Source organism: Mauremys mutica, chromosome 3, assembly GCF_020497125.1.
Source record: "Mauremys mutica isolate MM-2020 ecotype Southern chromosome 3, ASM2049712v1, whole genome shotgun sequence".
NCBI lineage: Eukaryota > Metazoa > Chordata > Testudines > Geoemydidae > Mauremys > Mauremys mutica.
The window spans coordinates 196,856,655-196,870,211 of NC_059074.1; the positions used below are offsets into that span (position 1 = coordinate 196,856,655).

Sequence of the window (13,557 nt, forward strand, 5' to 3'; positions counted from 1 at the left end):
TTTCTGTAAGCACAGCAGTGTTTCTTTAATACTAGTAATAATCTTTTAATTCTATGTTCTGTTAGAGTGGACTACTGTCTTCCTTCAGTTTATCTATGACAGATCTTTCAAAATCTTGTGAGAACCTCTCAGCTGTTATGCTTTATAATCCAGGGTAAGTATATTCTAAACAGTAATTACACAAATAGCAATAATTCATTCTTGAAAAAGTTAGGTTAAATGTATTTTTAAATATCAATATAGATGAAGTGTTCAGTTCGTTAATTAACTTATTGTGTACACTATGATGTTTGTGCCAAAAATGTAGGATACATTTTTTAAAGATTTCAAAGTGACTTAGGTGCCTAAATCTCTTTTAAAAATGGGATTTAGGCTATGAAGGTGCTACTAAAGTCACTTAAGTACTTCTGAAAATTTCACCTGTAAACCAAAATGTCTCCTTTACATAGGAGGAGAGCATTAGTGCATTAGTGAGTAGCCAGTCCTGCCTGGAGCTCAGCCCCCAAACATGAGAACAGTCCTATTCTAGAGAGCAGCCTCGCACACCTAGGAGTTTGACACTAATAAAATGGCAGTGTATGGAGTTCATAAGGCAAGTTTTGCCAGTGCAAACAAGACAGTTCAGTAGAATTCATGATGTAACAAATTTTCCGTTTCTCCTAATTTCCCATGCAAGATATTTCTCTTTAAAAATTACATGTGTGTAATTTGACTGCAAATCATTCAAGGTTGCTCAAGTACATGTAACAACAATAAAAGCATAATAAGGCCAGGAAATCAGTGTCTGAAGTCCTCACCCAGCCCTTTCAACAGTTACAGTGACTTTGCCAACTCTGTATTATGATGCAAACATACCACCCACACACAACACATGCTACTTCTCACCAGCTCCACACTTAACAGCCCAACCAGGAGTAATGGATGTTCTGCGATTGTTCGGGTTAGGGAACTGGTATTGTTTGAAGTAGGTGGCTAGTTTAGAGTATGGTGAATAGTTTTTGTCGCTCGTTTGAGTTAAGTTTGCTGCTGCTGATTGTTAATGGAGGCAGTTAACAGAATATAAAACTTATCATGTTTGAGGTTGTTTGTTCAATGTTTGTACTGGAGCCCTTGAAATGATTTACTGAAGAAGTATGGTGTTTTTTGCTTTCTCAATAGCTAACGTTTTGTGTTGAGGGATAAAGTTGCATGAGTTTGAGAAGTGTTTAAAGTGGATTGAAACAGGAGGGGGAAGCAGTCATCTTGCCAATCAAGCAGAAGGAGAGCTATGAGAAAACATTGGTTATCCATGCCAAGGAGAGAAGGGGGATTCTGCTGGGGAGCAGCCATTTACCCAGGCCAGGGAAAAGAGAAGGATCCACTGCTTTACATCTTTACCTCTTACTTTAATCCCAGTATAGAACTAGAGGGAGTAGGGATTTGTGCTGCAGGTAGAGATGTCTTCTTCATTTTCCCCTCTCTGGATCTCCCAGCTCAAGCTCCATCCCCTTCTCCTGCCTCCTTTCTCCCATAGTCTGACTCCTCGTGTCCCTTCTGCATGTCTGCTCATCTCTTTCAACTCCGCCCTCACCCCGATCCCCAATTCCTGTAGTGCTGCTGTCTGAGGGACCTGAGAGGGAGTGATTGGGAGGTTTAGGGGAAGGGGATTTTGATTCAGCTGTTTTGGGGAGCTTAGGGTGGGAGGGGGTCCCATGATTCTGCATGTATGCATCAGCTTCTCCATCAGGAGAAGAGTTTATTCTTCAAACACCAATACTGTGATGCACAGACACTGGGGCTTCCTTCTGCCTCTTGCACCCCATGCATTGATGCAAGCCTTCTCATGCTCGCATTCTCTCTGTCTCTTTCTCTCCCCCTCCCCATCTCCCCTCCTGCATACATCCCTGCTAACCTACAGCTCTCCAAAGCTGTTCTCATGTGGCTCACCTGTCTGCTCCCCCATCTCCCTCCCAGGAGCCAACCCCCATACTGCCTGCTGCCTCATTTGTCTCCTGGGTTCCCCATGGTCTCTGAGCAGTGCGGCTGGGGAGGCAGGTTGGCAGCATCTGAAGGCAGAAGTAGCTGATGTAACTTGACAGTTCTATTGGCTAGTTCTGATGTAACATAGGTTACCCCAAGTAAGGGGGACAAGAATGTGTTTAATTTTAAAATGTTGAAAGTGGCATGTGTCTACTGTTACCCAAGAGTAACTGGATAAGAGAAGGACTGAGGGACTGAAAAGAGAAGTTTGGAAATCATGGCAATTATTTTTAATTAGAATAACCCTCAGAAATTTGAGGAAACAGGATAGTCCAAAAAAGGAATATACACTTCCTCTAAAAAAGCTGGTAAATATTTTACTGAAATTTTACAAAGAAAATTGTTCTCTAAAGAGTTGTAATGGTGTTTGGATATGGAGGGTTAAATTTTGAAGTCACTTTGGTAAATTTTACCCTAAATTGAATTACACACCTGAATAATGGGTTGTTTGTCCTCCATTGTATCTAACTCTTAACTATGGAGTCATTCTCCATGTCTCCCTGATTTGCAGGATTGGACATTTAGTGATAACTTCAGTTGAAATAATGCATTCAGCTCTGTAGCTTATGTATAAAAATGTTGTTTGGTTTCCTTGACACACACATGATCATTGCTCTCTTGCCAGAAAGTTACTCACAGAGAACTCAAGACACTGAACTGGTTGCTCATAAATTTCACATTTATCTTTTCTGAGGGAGGTGAAAAAGAATTCTTAAAAAGTGGAAGTTTTCCCCAGCCTCCCAAAACAGATTGATCTAAAAAACTACTACTGACTGCTCTTAAGATTATTTCTTGTAAAGGGAGGGGGGAGGTTCTTGGAGAGCCTCTTATTATAATCCTGCCTCTCCGTGCCTTTTCCCGACTATTATCCTGTTTGAACACGGCTATGAACAATAGAGTTATAGCTCACAGTATTGACCACAACTTGGTAGTCAATGTAGATCAGACAAACGGTGTTCAAGGTTGTCTCACTCGCAGCCCTCAAACTTAGGGTACAGGTTTGTAGTATGGAAAAGTATGTGATGGGAGGGTTGGGGATGATTTTTCTATCCCTGGAGGAGTTCACTGCATCTCCAGATGCTGCCAAAATGTGCCTGCCAGACAGGATTCCTCCTTTGACCTCATAAAATACCGGTACTTCAGGTGTAGACCAGATTGTGTTCTGTGGCAGGGAATTGTGGGCAGATCACCCCTGTCTTCTCTACAAGATCTTCAAACCACTTGGGCCTCCCACTTCCTTTGAAATTACACAAGTTGAATTTGAACTATTAATATACTCAGTGTTTTTCAGGAACAAAGTCTTAAACAGTTTTCCCCAAAGAACACTGTGATGCTGGCAGACCAGGTGCCAGCTCATGCCAAGGCCCTAGGCCTCACTGAACACTGACAAATGCATAGCTGAGAACCAGTCTGGCGTGTTAGTATTGTTCAATAGATGTTAAGTTTATAAGAATGGGTTTAGTGTTTAGATTTTATGAAATGCTTGTAGGATGCTGTGTGTATTAATTTTGCTTATAACACCAGTGTACCCCATGTTTTAAGGTTATGTTAAATGTTTGCATTGTAGTCCTCCGTAATTATGTGAGTCATCAAACAAGAAAGGAGCATTAATTAGTGTAGAAATGCTGGCTTCCTATGGAAGGTATTATGTTCTGCCCACCAAGAAGGCCCACTGAAAGCTAATGAGCCATTATGAAATATCAGAGAACAAAGACTTTGCTGATTCTTCCACACCTGTGAAGAGGAGACAAGCAGGTGGGCTCATCCCATCAGCTTGAACTCTGGGGGAAGGGAATAAAAATACCTGACAAGAAGGATCCTGTGCATCCCTATGCTGCTTGAACTCTGAGGGGTGAAGATTGCTAAACATAAGGAAGAGTTCCCTAGTGCTTGGCCTGGCTTAGCCCTGGAGGACGTATAAAGCTAGCATATTGCAGCTATTACTTTTTATATTACTTTTGGAGCCTAAGGCTGTAACTCATTTGTGTGTGTTTTTACCTGCTTTAATCTTGTAATTAACTCTTATTAGCTAAGAAAAGAAATAAATCTTTAGTTAGTTTATTGTAGGATTGGCTACAAGCTTTGTCTTTGGTGAAAGATCTAGGGTGCAATTGCCCTGCGGTAAGTGACTGGTCCTTTAAACTGGGAGTAACCTGAATATTGTTGTGATATTTGGTGTAAGGGACCATCTGTCACAATAGCAAGCGTGCCTGAGTGGCAAGATAGATCAGAGCAGCCAAGTGAACAGTCTGTGACTCCATGTTGTAGTGATTTAGGAGTTCACACTTGATACTTAGTTGGTGAAATCTAAGTATAGAGCTCACAACTAGTTTGGAGTTTGTGCCCTACTTCTTAACAGTCTGTTCTGAGGTTGATACTCATGCTTGTGAGCCACTCCAGACAGCTTGACACTCATGTATTCTTAGCAGGATTCACATGCAACAGGTCATTTGGGTTTAGAGATTATAACCTAGCTCTGATAAAAGTGTAAACTTGGTATTGAAAGCTTTAAAGGTTACACATTAGTCATAATGAATGAATCACAGTCATATGATGGTCTTGACAGAAAAGAGCTGGAATAGTTGTGTAAGGAGAGGGGAATAGCCCATAAAAAGAAAATTCCAGGAGCTGAGAGCTTTGCTCATAAGTGCTGACCAGAGGTAGTCCAAGAACCTTTCTGCCCCAGATGTTACAGAGGAAAACACCGCAGTTGAACTGGCCTGATTGCAGTACTGGGCAGCCCATAAAGAACATGAGCTCTGGAGACCTTGGTGAGATTTTGGATTAGGGAAACCAAAGGAAGCTGAGGAGAGAGCCCACCAAAAAAACGTGGAAGCTGAGGACAGGGCACACAAAAGGCAGCTGGAACCTCACACTTTGCAACTCAGAATACTGGAACACCAAAAGGAGTTTCCTCAGCAGGTGAATACATTCTCTCCCAGCAGCCCCCCTCTCCACCGCCCCTCGAGCATCAGGGATAGGAGAAAGTCTGCCCAGTTAATAAAGAGACTAATTGCATTGAAGAGTCCCGTGTGTTAGGGTTTTTCCAATCCCCATGAAAATCTGCCAAATATGGCCAAGTTATAAACGAGGTGTCCTCAAAGTCCCCACGGGCCGTCTGCAGCCCGAGAACCTCCCCACTGCGACCCATGGAGGAGACACTCATGCTGCCATGCTGCCGGCAATGTCTGCTGCAGGTGCTGCCCCCTGCAGCTCTCATTGGCTGGGGGAGAGGGACAGAGATACCATCATTAGTTGCTGTGCAGAGTCAGCCATTGAGGCAGCATCATTAGTTGCCAGGCCCAGTTAGCCATGGAGGCAGCATCACTTTTTTCCACAGTGAATATAAACAAGTCAAAATACCGAACACAACTATCTGATGCACACCTTGCTGCAATCCTGAAGGTTTCAACTGCTCAGTCACTGAGGCCAAACATCAACAAACTGACAGAACTGAAGCGCTGCCAGGTGTCTGGCAAACACTAAAAACTCTGGCAAGTGAAGAATTGTATAAAGTTGTATGATGATTTTTTATTTCAAATTTCTTAGAAATAATAAAAAACTTTCAGTGACATTATTGGCCTGCTGGGAGGATTTGAGGACTGGCACTGGCCCTAAGGTAAATTGAGTTTGAGATCCCTGTTATAAACTTTTGGAAAAATTCACATTTCATATGCGCTCAATAGAGACTTAGATTTTAGCAGCTAAAAACTCTGGAGATTCTGTCCATATGTCTAGCCTAGAGCTGAGCAGGATTTTCTCTGCTGTTGCAGGTCTGGGCTGTTGTGGGCTAGGCTGGGCACCATAACTGAGAGCAAGGAAGCTCTGTCTTGTGCTCCCAGTGTCCCACCACCTAGGCTGAAGGCAGCTGCCATATTGAAATGCAGAGGGGACAAGAGCCAGACCTGGGGGTGGAATGTTGAGTAGATTAGGACAAGGAGCCTCAGGCAAGGGAGAAACTGGGATTGGAGGCTGGCAGGGGAGTGGAAAGGAGGATGAAATTTGGGCCTGGGCCTGGGAGCTGCGGTCTGTGGAGCCTGGTACTGGTTAAGCAAGGAGAATGGGATTGTGAACTGGGTAGGGGAGACTGCGTCTGGCAGGGCACAGTGACTGAGACTCAGGGCTGAGGCAGGAGCTATGTGGGAAATTGGGATTAGGAACAAATAGGGCACAGGGAAGGAGGTTGGGGGATGGTGGTGCACGGAGATTGGATGAGGAGCCTGGGGAGGGAGACTGGGACTGAGAGCCAGTGGGAGTGGGGAACATGAGGGAAGGGGCAGGGAAGAGAGAAACTGATTGGGCAAGGAGTCAGGAAGCAGGGAACCCAAAATATTTACCCTCCTTGTTGTGCTCTTTCTCCATGGAGTTTTCATCTTACAGGGTAAGAATTATCCCTGAAGATCAAATATGTCATGTCCTTGGTCGTCTCCTATGCTGCAATTATTTTTTGCCCTCTTCCTCCATAGGGAAGAAGGACCTAGAGGCATGTTTTAATTTCCCACATTCATACATTTAGGAGACTTTGTGTTTTTTAAGGCTCTTGTAGGTTACAGCTGAACAGGCAGAGAGACCTCAATATTAATTGAAGAATCAAAACTTCCTTTACCATCTTTTACACCTTCATCTATCCAGTGCCAACAGTCATTTTCACAAGAAATAAGTATTAAAAATTCACATTAGTAGTTAAAATAAAACATTAATTTAAAAGAGTTCAAAACTTTGTACGTTGTAAAGATGCAGTTAGCGTGTAGCACAATGCACTAACATCTGGGAATACTTTTCCAAAGCAACACATTGAAGATACAGAAGTATGAAGCAGTGAGAGATGAAGTTCTCTGTAGGTTCATAAATATAGTTCATATTAAAATTTAAAGGTTTGAAATTTTATATGGATCCAAATCTCTCTTGTCTCTATCCCACCGTCTGGATAGGAGTGGTCTGAAGTGCTCTTTTGCCTTCCGTCTTCGATTGATTTCTACAAGGCCTGTTACTTTCATGGTCTTTCTCGGGTTCAGCAATTTATAACATAAGGGCTGGTAGCTAACTTTACAGTTTCTATAGATTGCAGTAAACAGCTTGTAAGGTCTGATCTCTTGGACAATCAGTGGCAGAAGAGCCTGTGGGTTTCTGTTCTCATTTTCTGTGATAGCTTATAAATTAAGAGTTTCATATTGCTAGCCCCATTAATGAAGTTGGGTTCCTATTTCTGAGAGCAATTTGGAGGTCATCCCCTGGACTCTGTGAAGTACCTGTGCCATAGGAGGTTTCATTTTAAGATTATATTGCTCTCTCTCGGATTCTGTCTAAAGCAGCAAGTAGCTTTTTAAAAAAAACATTTGGATTCTAATAGGGCTGTCAAGTGATTAAAACTGCAATTAAATGTGATTTAATTTTTTTTATCAAACTGTTAATAGAATGCCATTTATTTAAATATTTTTGGATGTTTTCTACATTTTCAAATACATTGATTTGAATTATAACATAGAATACAAAGTGTACAGTGCTCACTTTATATTATTTTTATTACTAATATTTGTGCTGTAAAAAAGATAAACAAAAGAAATAGTATTTTCAGTTAACCTTATACAAGTACTCTAGTGCAATCTCTTTATCATGAAAGTTGAACGTACAAATTTAGAATTATTATTATTTTTATATAATAAAACAATGTAACACTTTAGAGTCTACAAGTCCTTTAGAGCAGAAGGAGAGTCTGGGAGGACAGGGGAGTGATGACAGGGCGGACGGGGGCGTTAACTACGATTAATTGACAGCCCTAGGTTCTCATAAAATTGTAACGACCTGAAGTTGATCTCAAAACACTTTGCTCGAGCTAGTTTAACCAGCTCTGCTTTCAAAGCAGGTTGATATTCTGTATCCTAATTTAAGGAGCAGGTGGAATTGGACTAGGGTGGACAATAAGTCCTACATTTCTCTTTCTTCTCTAGGTAGAAAACAGCTTTAAATGTAAACACTTTGCTTTTTAGAGTCTCATGCCATATAAATTCAGCACGGTAGTATAAAGAGCTTTGAATAGCCAGCTTGTTAAACTTTAGTGGCTATTAATGCAGGTAAGATTATTTGCTTTCCTGCTCTTGATGTGTCTTCAGAATGTTCTCCTGACATCCTAATGCTTTTCAGAATTATTGTATATGCACATACAGTAGAACCTCAGAGTTATGAACATCTTGGGAATGGCGATCATAACTCTGAAATGTTCATAACATTATGGTTCTTTCAAAAGTTTACAAGTGAACATTGACTTAATGCAGCTTTGAAACTACTACACAGAAGAAAAAATACTGCTTTTAACCATCTTAATTTAAATGAAACACGCACAGAAAGAGTTTCCTTACCTTGTCAAATCTTTTTTTAAACTCTTTGTTTTACTAGTTTATGTTTAACATAGTACTGTACAGTATTTGTTTTTTGGGTTTTTTTGGTCTCTGCTGCTGCCTGTGTGTACACTTCCGGTTCCAAATGAGATGTATGCTTGACCAGTCAGTTTGTAACTCTGGTGTTCTTAACTCTGAGATTCTACTGTACTAGGCTACTTTCTGCACTTGTAACAGCACTTGTTTTATTCTCAGTTGACAATCAAGTTTTGCAATAAATACCTGGATGCAGTAAGTGTACATCCATTAATTTTTTTCTACTTCAGAAGACCCGTGCTTAAATGTGGGTCTTTGAAGGCTATCTGCAAGTCCTCCGTCAGCTCGTAAGCAGCTCGATCCGGTCTGAAAGCTATACCCCTCTAGAACCAAGGCTACTAAATGAACATGTGTCAGTTGATCTTTGTATGAAAGAATAAAAGGTAGTTTGGGAGGTGGGGATTAGCTACCTTTTAAAGAATAAAAGCTTGGGAGTGACGTGAACAGGGTAACAAAATAAAGGAATGAAGTAGGTAGAGAGGAATACATAGAAAGTAAGAAAAGGAAAGTGGAAGGGAGATGCAGAGAAAAGATACAATAAGAGAACAGAAAAGACGAATAGGATCTAATATACAAAGAAGATATAAAAGAGTAAGGGGAAAGTATTAAGACGGGGAATAACTTCTATTGCCTCAGTGAATAGAAGAGATGAAAGATGTAAATTGCTATTTTTTAAACCATACCTTGTCAACATTGCAGTTATTTAACTGCTTAAGTGTTCGGTGCATTGGCATGACATTTCATAATAGCACTGATACTGCAGCTAAACTGGACAATAAGACAAACCAAAGGTGCAAAACAGGTAACGATAGCAAATTTGGTGCATTATAATGAAGGCAATTGTCATCTTTTGTGGCATTAAGGATTAACATAATTGAATGTATTATGTACATTTAAAACTGAGAATTACCATATTGCATTATAAAAAAAACTCTTTCAAATTGGGTTTTTTCTGTAGCAGAGCCAGAACTTTATCTAGGTTTACTAGTATGACAGTAATGTAGTCTGAATTAGTGGTTACTTTTAAAAAGCTCAACAGTTGCCAACAGTGTTACTTGAGACAGATTAGTCCATCCAAAACAGGCTATAATTGCATTATCCTGGATACACTGTGTGTTAACTGTTGCTAAATGTTGGCTGGTTACTGGAGATTGCTGTACTTTCTACATGTTTTCTATATAAATGGGTCTTTCTCTGCTGTTTTCATACAGTGAGTATTTTGTGTGCCTCATAAAGAGATAACTTTTTGTATAATAATGCAGTTCCCTAAGGAATTTTTTAGGGATTCTTTTTGTTCGGTTATGATGCCTTCAGGCAGGGCTAGTTTTACTCTTGTTGTCAATCTGTAAAATGTAGTGCCATATTAAATAAAATTTTGGTTTAATTTCCAAAATGTTTTGTTCTGCTTATTTTCACCCTTCTTCTCGTATCCGGTGTCATTCAACACTACTTCAACTAATAAGCTATGGATAAGAGAGCTTTTACTCATAGATTTACGTTGAAGATTTCACTTGAGAATCTTCTGTAAGTTACATTTTACTATAACTTAAAAACCACTTATGAGAAACCTTGGTCTTGCCATAGATTTAGCTTTTTTAATTAAGCATATAATTTGGGGTGCTAAACTAGTATTGTAACATCTTTGTAGTCTTACCAGCACTCAGTCTTGCCTACATAGGTGTGTGTCAGTAACAGTACATGTTGTGCTGCCTAAATTAAGCTATTGGAGTATTGTGCTAGTAAGAATTGGTTTAATTTATTCTGCAGCATGTACTGAAAGTCTTATTTTTTTTCAGGGATGATGATGTCCATTTAACTCCAAATAAATCAGATTAAATTCCATTGTGGGAATTGTGCAAAAGAACAAAGGCAGCTTTTAATCCTTATTTTAAAGTTAATGTTGATTTTCTTCATTTTGATTATACTATTCATGATTTTAATAACTAATGTATGTTAAGGAAATATAAGAATTTTTTCACGGAACAAGAAAAATGAAGGGAAAAAAGCAAGTTACTGTGCTTATGCATGTAAAATTGACAGTGACATGATGGTAGTGGTGAAATTTCTTTTTTTTTTTTTAATATACTTTCTATGCATTTGAAGCTGATTTTAGTAGTTTAGTTTCACCTAACACACTCCAAATGCTACTAACAAATAATAGAGGATGTGGAAACAAACAGCTATAAATCATATAAACTTCAGCTGACCTTTTCGTTGGTCTCTCTTGGGAAATTAATAGAGCCAGAGCATTTTTGAAGGGCTCTGAGGGAGAAAGCTTTTCCTCTGATGGATCACTGAGTTAATGGTTGGCAATTCTATAGTACGCTTTTATCCTTCACCATTGATGAGGTGGCCTATATACACTGCCCACCCTGGCTTTCCCTTCAGAGTTATCTGGTTCACAGATGGCCTGCAACAACTGAAAGAGGAAGGAGACGATGAGAGCTAGAATGATGATGGAAGTCTCGGAGGGAAACTGATCAACTCATAAAGAATTTAAAAACTCTTATGCAGTAGTTGTGTGGGAAGGCAAGTAGAGGTTCTTTGTCTCTAGGAAGGATTTTGCAAAATTCTCATTCAGTTTTGGTTTGGGTTGTAAACGGCTTGGTGAATCCTGGCTGCGTCCACCTGAGTGCTGATTTGAATACTTTCTGTTGAAAGGAAATTTTTGTTTTATGGTGAAACTGCATTCTGATTCAGGCCAAACTTGGTGCATCATGAGGAGGCAAACATTACCTCATCTCTGCTTGGGTTTTAATGAGTGGCACTCTCAGGTACTGAAAGTGTTGGGAGAACATGAATCCATGTCTTTACTAGTTGCTGAAGGACAGCAGGGAAATGCTTACCCTTATATTGATGGAAATTGTTAACATTTCCTTTTGAGAGAAGCTGGCAATCTGATGCATTTAAGAGTCTTTGGTATGACCTATGCTCAAGAAACCATCACAATTCCTTGTGGTAAGGATTACTGACAAGTTTGTTGCAAGATAAGTCACAGTAGGTAGATGTCTCAGAATTTTGTGACCTTTGTCTGGGTACAAACTACTCAGTAGTGGTACATGAAAATCAAATTCCAGATAGTCAGCTGGTTTAAATCAACCTAGCTCCATTCAAATCACCAGTATACCAGTTTACACCTGGCTCCAAGTATTCTTGCTGGTATTAGATCTCTTAGCTGTCTTTACTATTGACAACAAAGTTATTTTTATATGCTTTTGATCTTGGTAAGAGTTGATAGTATTGCTTTAGGTGGGCTTGGTCCAAAGAGGAACTGCTCTTCTACCTATAGGCTGCTTTTGTATGAAGTTCCCCGAAGTCCACTTTTGTCCTCTCTTTTGAATAATATGTATATGAGTCCACCAATAAGGAAGCATATGGTTGTGTTGTTGTTTTTAGTATGCAGTATACTAGCTGTATGTGCAGTTGAGTTCCTTTCCCAATGTGTGGTTGAGGTGTTAGTGTGACTGGAAGTTAACTGTCTGAGGTTTACCAGTCCTGGTAAAACAGAGGTGTTATGGAGGAAGGCAATGAGAAATATGGCAAATTTATGTCTCTCCGTGTCTGTCAGGCATGCTTCCCCACTGTATTACCTATGTCTGCAATCTGATAGTCTGGTTATGTTCCTAGTTCTTGTTGGATGGTCATCTTTTATTGGTACCCAAGGCAACTTTTCACTTTCATTTTCTGTTACAGACTACACTGTTGTAATTCATGCTTTTTATTACCCTGACACTAGACTGCAGCATTGTGCTGTATTTAACCCCATTTCTGAGCTAATACTAGAGCAGAATATGGCAACATGCCTAAGTGAAGTGTTCCATTAGGACCATATACAGCCAGTGTTTTGTGATCTGCTCTGGCTTCTTGTGTGTTTCTGGATGGAGTTCTGGGTGTTGGCATTGACCTATAAAGTGCTAAGTAGCTCAAGGTCTGTCTTCTGGAGAGACCTCTTCTCTTCCTGTACCATATTACTGAAGTTGAGATCAGCAGAGGCACACTAGGTAGACATCCCCTTGAGGTGAACACAAGTGGCTTATTGGTGAGATAATCTTTGTGAGGATTCTATTCCTCATCTTGGCCTACAGTAACTCAAACCTGTTGACATTTAGGGCATGCTTATCCTCTTTAATGGAGCTTTTGAGGATGAAGGATGATTGAGGCTAAGATTTTTGTCATGAATATTTTTAGTAAAAGTCATGGACAGGTCACGGGCAAAAAAGAAAAATTCACGGAAGCTGTGACCTGTCCATAACTTTTACTAAAAATATGCCTGACAAAATGGGTCCCCACACTGCCTGAAGCAGAGCAACTGCACGGGGGCTAGGAGCTGCCTGCAGCAGCTGGGGGCTACAAGTTACCCAGGCCGCCTGCAGCTCCAGGGGTCCCCCACTGCCCATCGGGGCTGGGAGCTGTGGAGTGCCCCTGCCTCCCACGTTGGCCAGGAGCTGCAAGGTGGGCCGTGGTGCCCGAGGGCTCGGTGGATTCCCCTGCTGCCTATGGTGGCTGGTAGTTCTGGGATTCCCCCACTGCCTGCGGTGGCCGGTATCCCTGCTGGCAGCTGGGGTTCCCCCATCCCCTGCAGAGGTTTTGGGGTTCTCCCACCATCCGTGGAGGCTGGGAGCTTGGGGTTCCTCCACCGCCCGCAGCAGCTTGGAGCTCCGGGGGCCCCATCAGACGCACCGGGATACCCTGCAGCTCCCTTCCCCCCACTTGAGGCAGGGGGGACCCTGGAGCTCCCGACCACCATAGGCTGAAGTCACGGAGGTCGCTGGAAATCACAGATTCCGTTACTTCTGCGACCTCCATGACTAAATCATAGCCTATGGGTTGATACCTACAGAAAGTGGGATTTGCAATAACTCATTTCACAGTTATAAAGTTATGTGTATGGAGTATTGTGCGGTTTGTTGATTTCTACTGTATTTAAACTGATGGATAGAGGTGCCTAGAGTACAAGAAGTCCAGTTTTTTAGCTTTTTAGTTAAATGTAAACAGTAGATGCTTGCCGTATATTCTGTCTTCCCATTACACCTGCCCCATACAGTACCTCTTTTTCCATTTGTGTGGGGGACAGTTGTATTATTTGCAGAAAATAATATTAAATAAA

General features: G+C 40.9%; 1 protein-coding gene across 3 annotated transcripts in view; it reads left to right on the forward strand.

Annotated features, from left to right (window-relative positions):
• The window catches only part of KIF16B (kinesin family member 16B), a 196,937-nt gene that overhangs the window by 99,527 nt on the left and 83,853 nt on the right, over window positions 1–13,557 (forward strand). For all 3 annotated transcript variants that reach the window (XM_045010687.1, XM_045010689.1, XM_045010688.1), the window contains exon 17: window positions 66–154. In XM_045010687.1, the coding sequence (XP_044866622.1) occupies window positions 66–154 (89 nt within the window). The remainder of the gene's footprint in view (window positions 1–65; window positions 155–13,557) is intronic.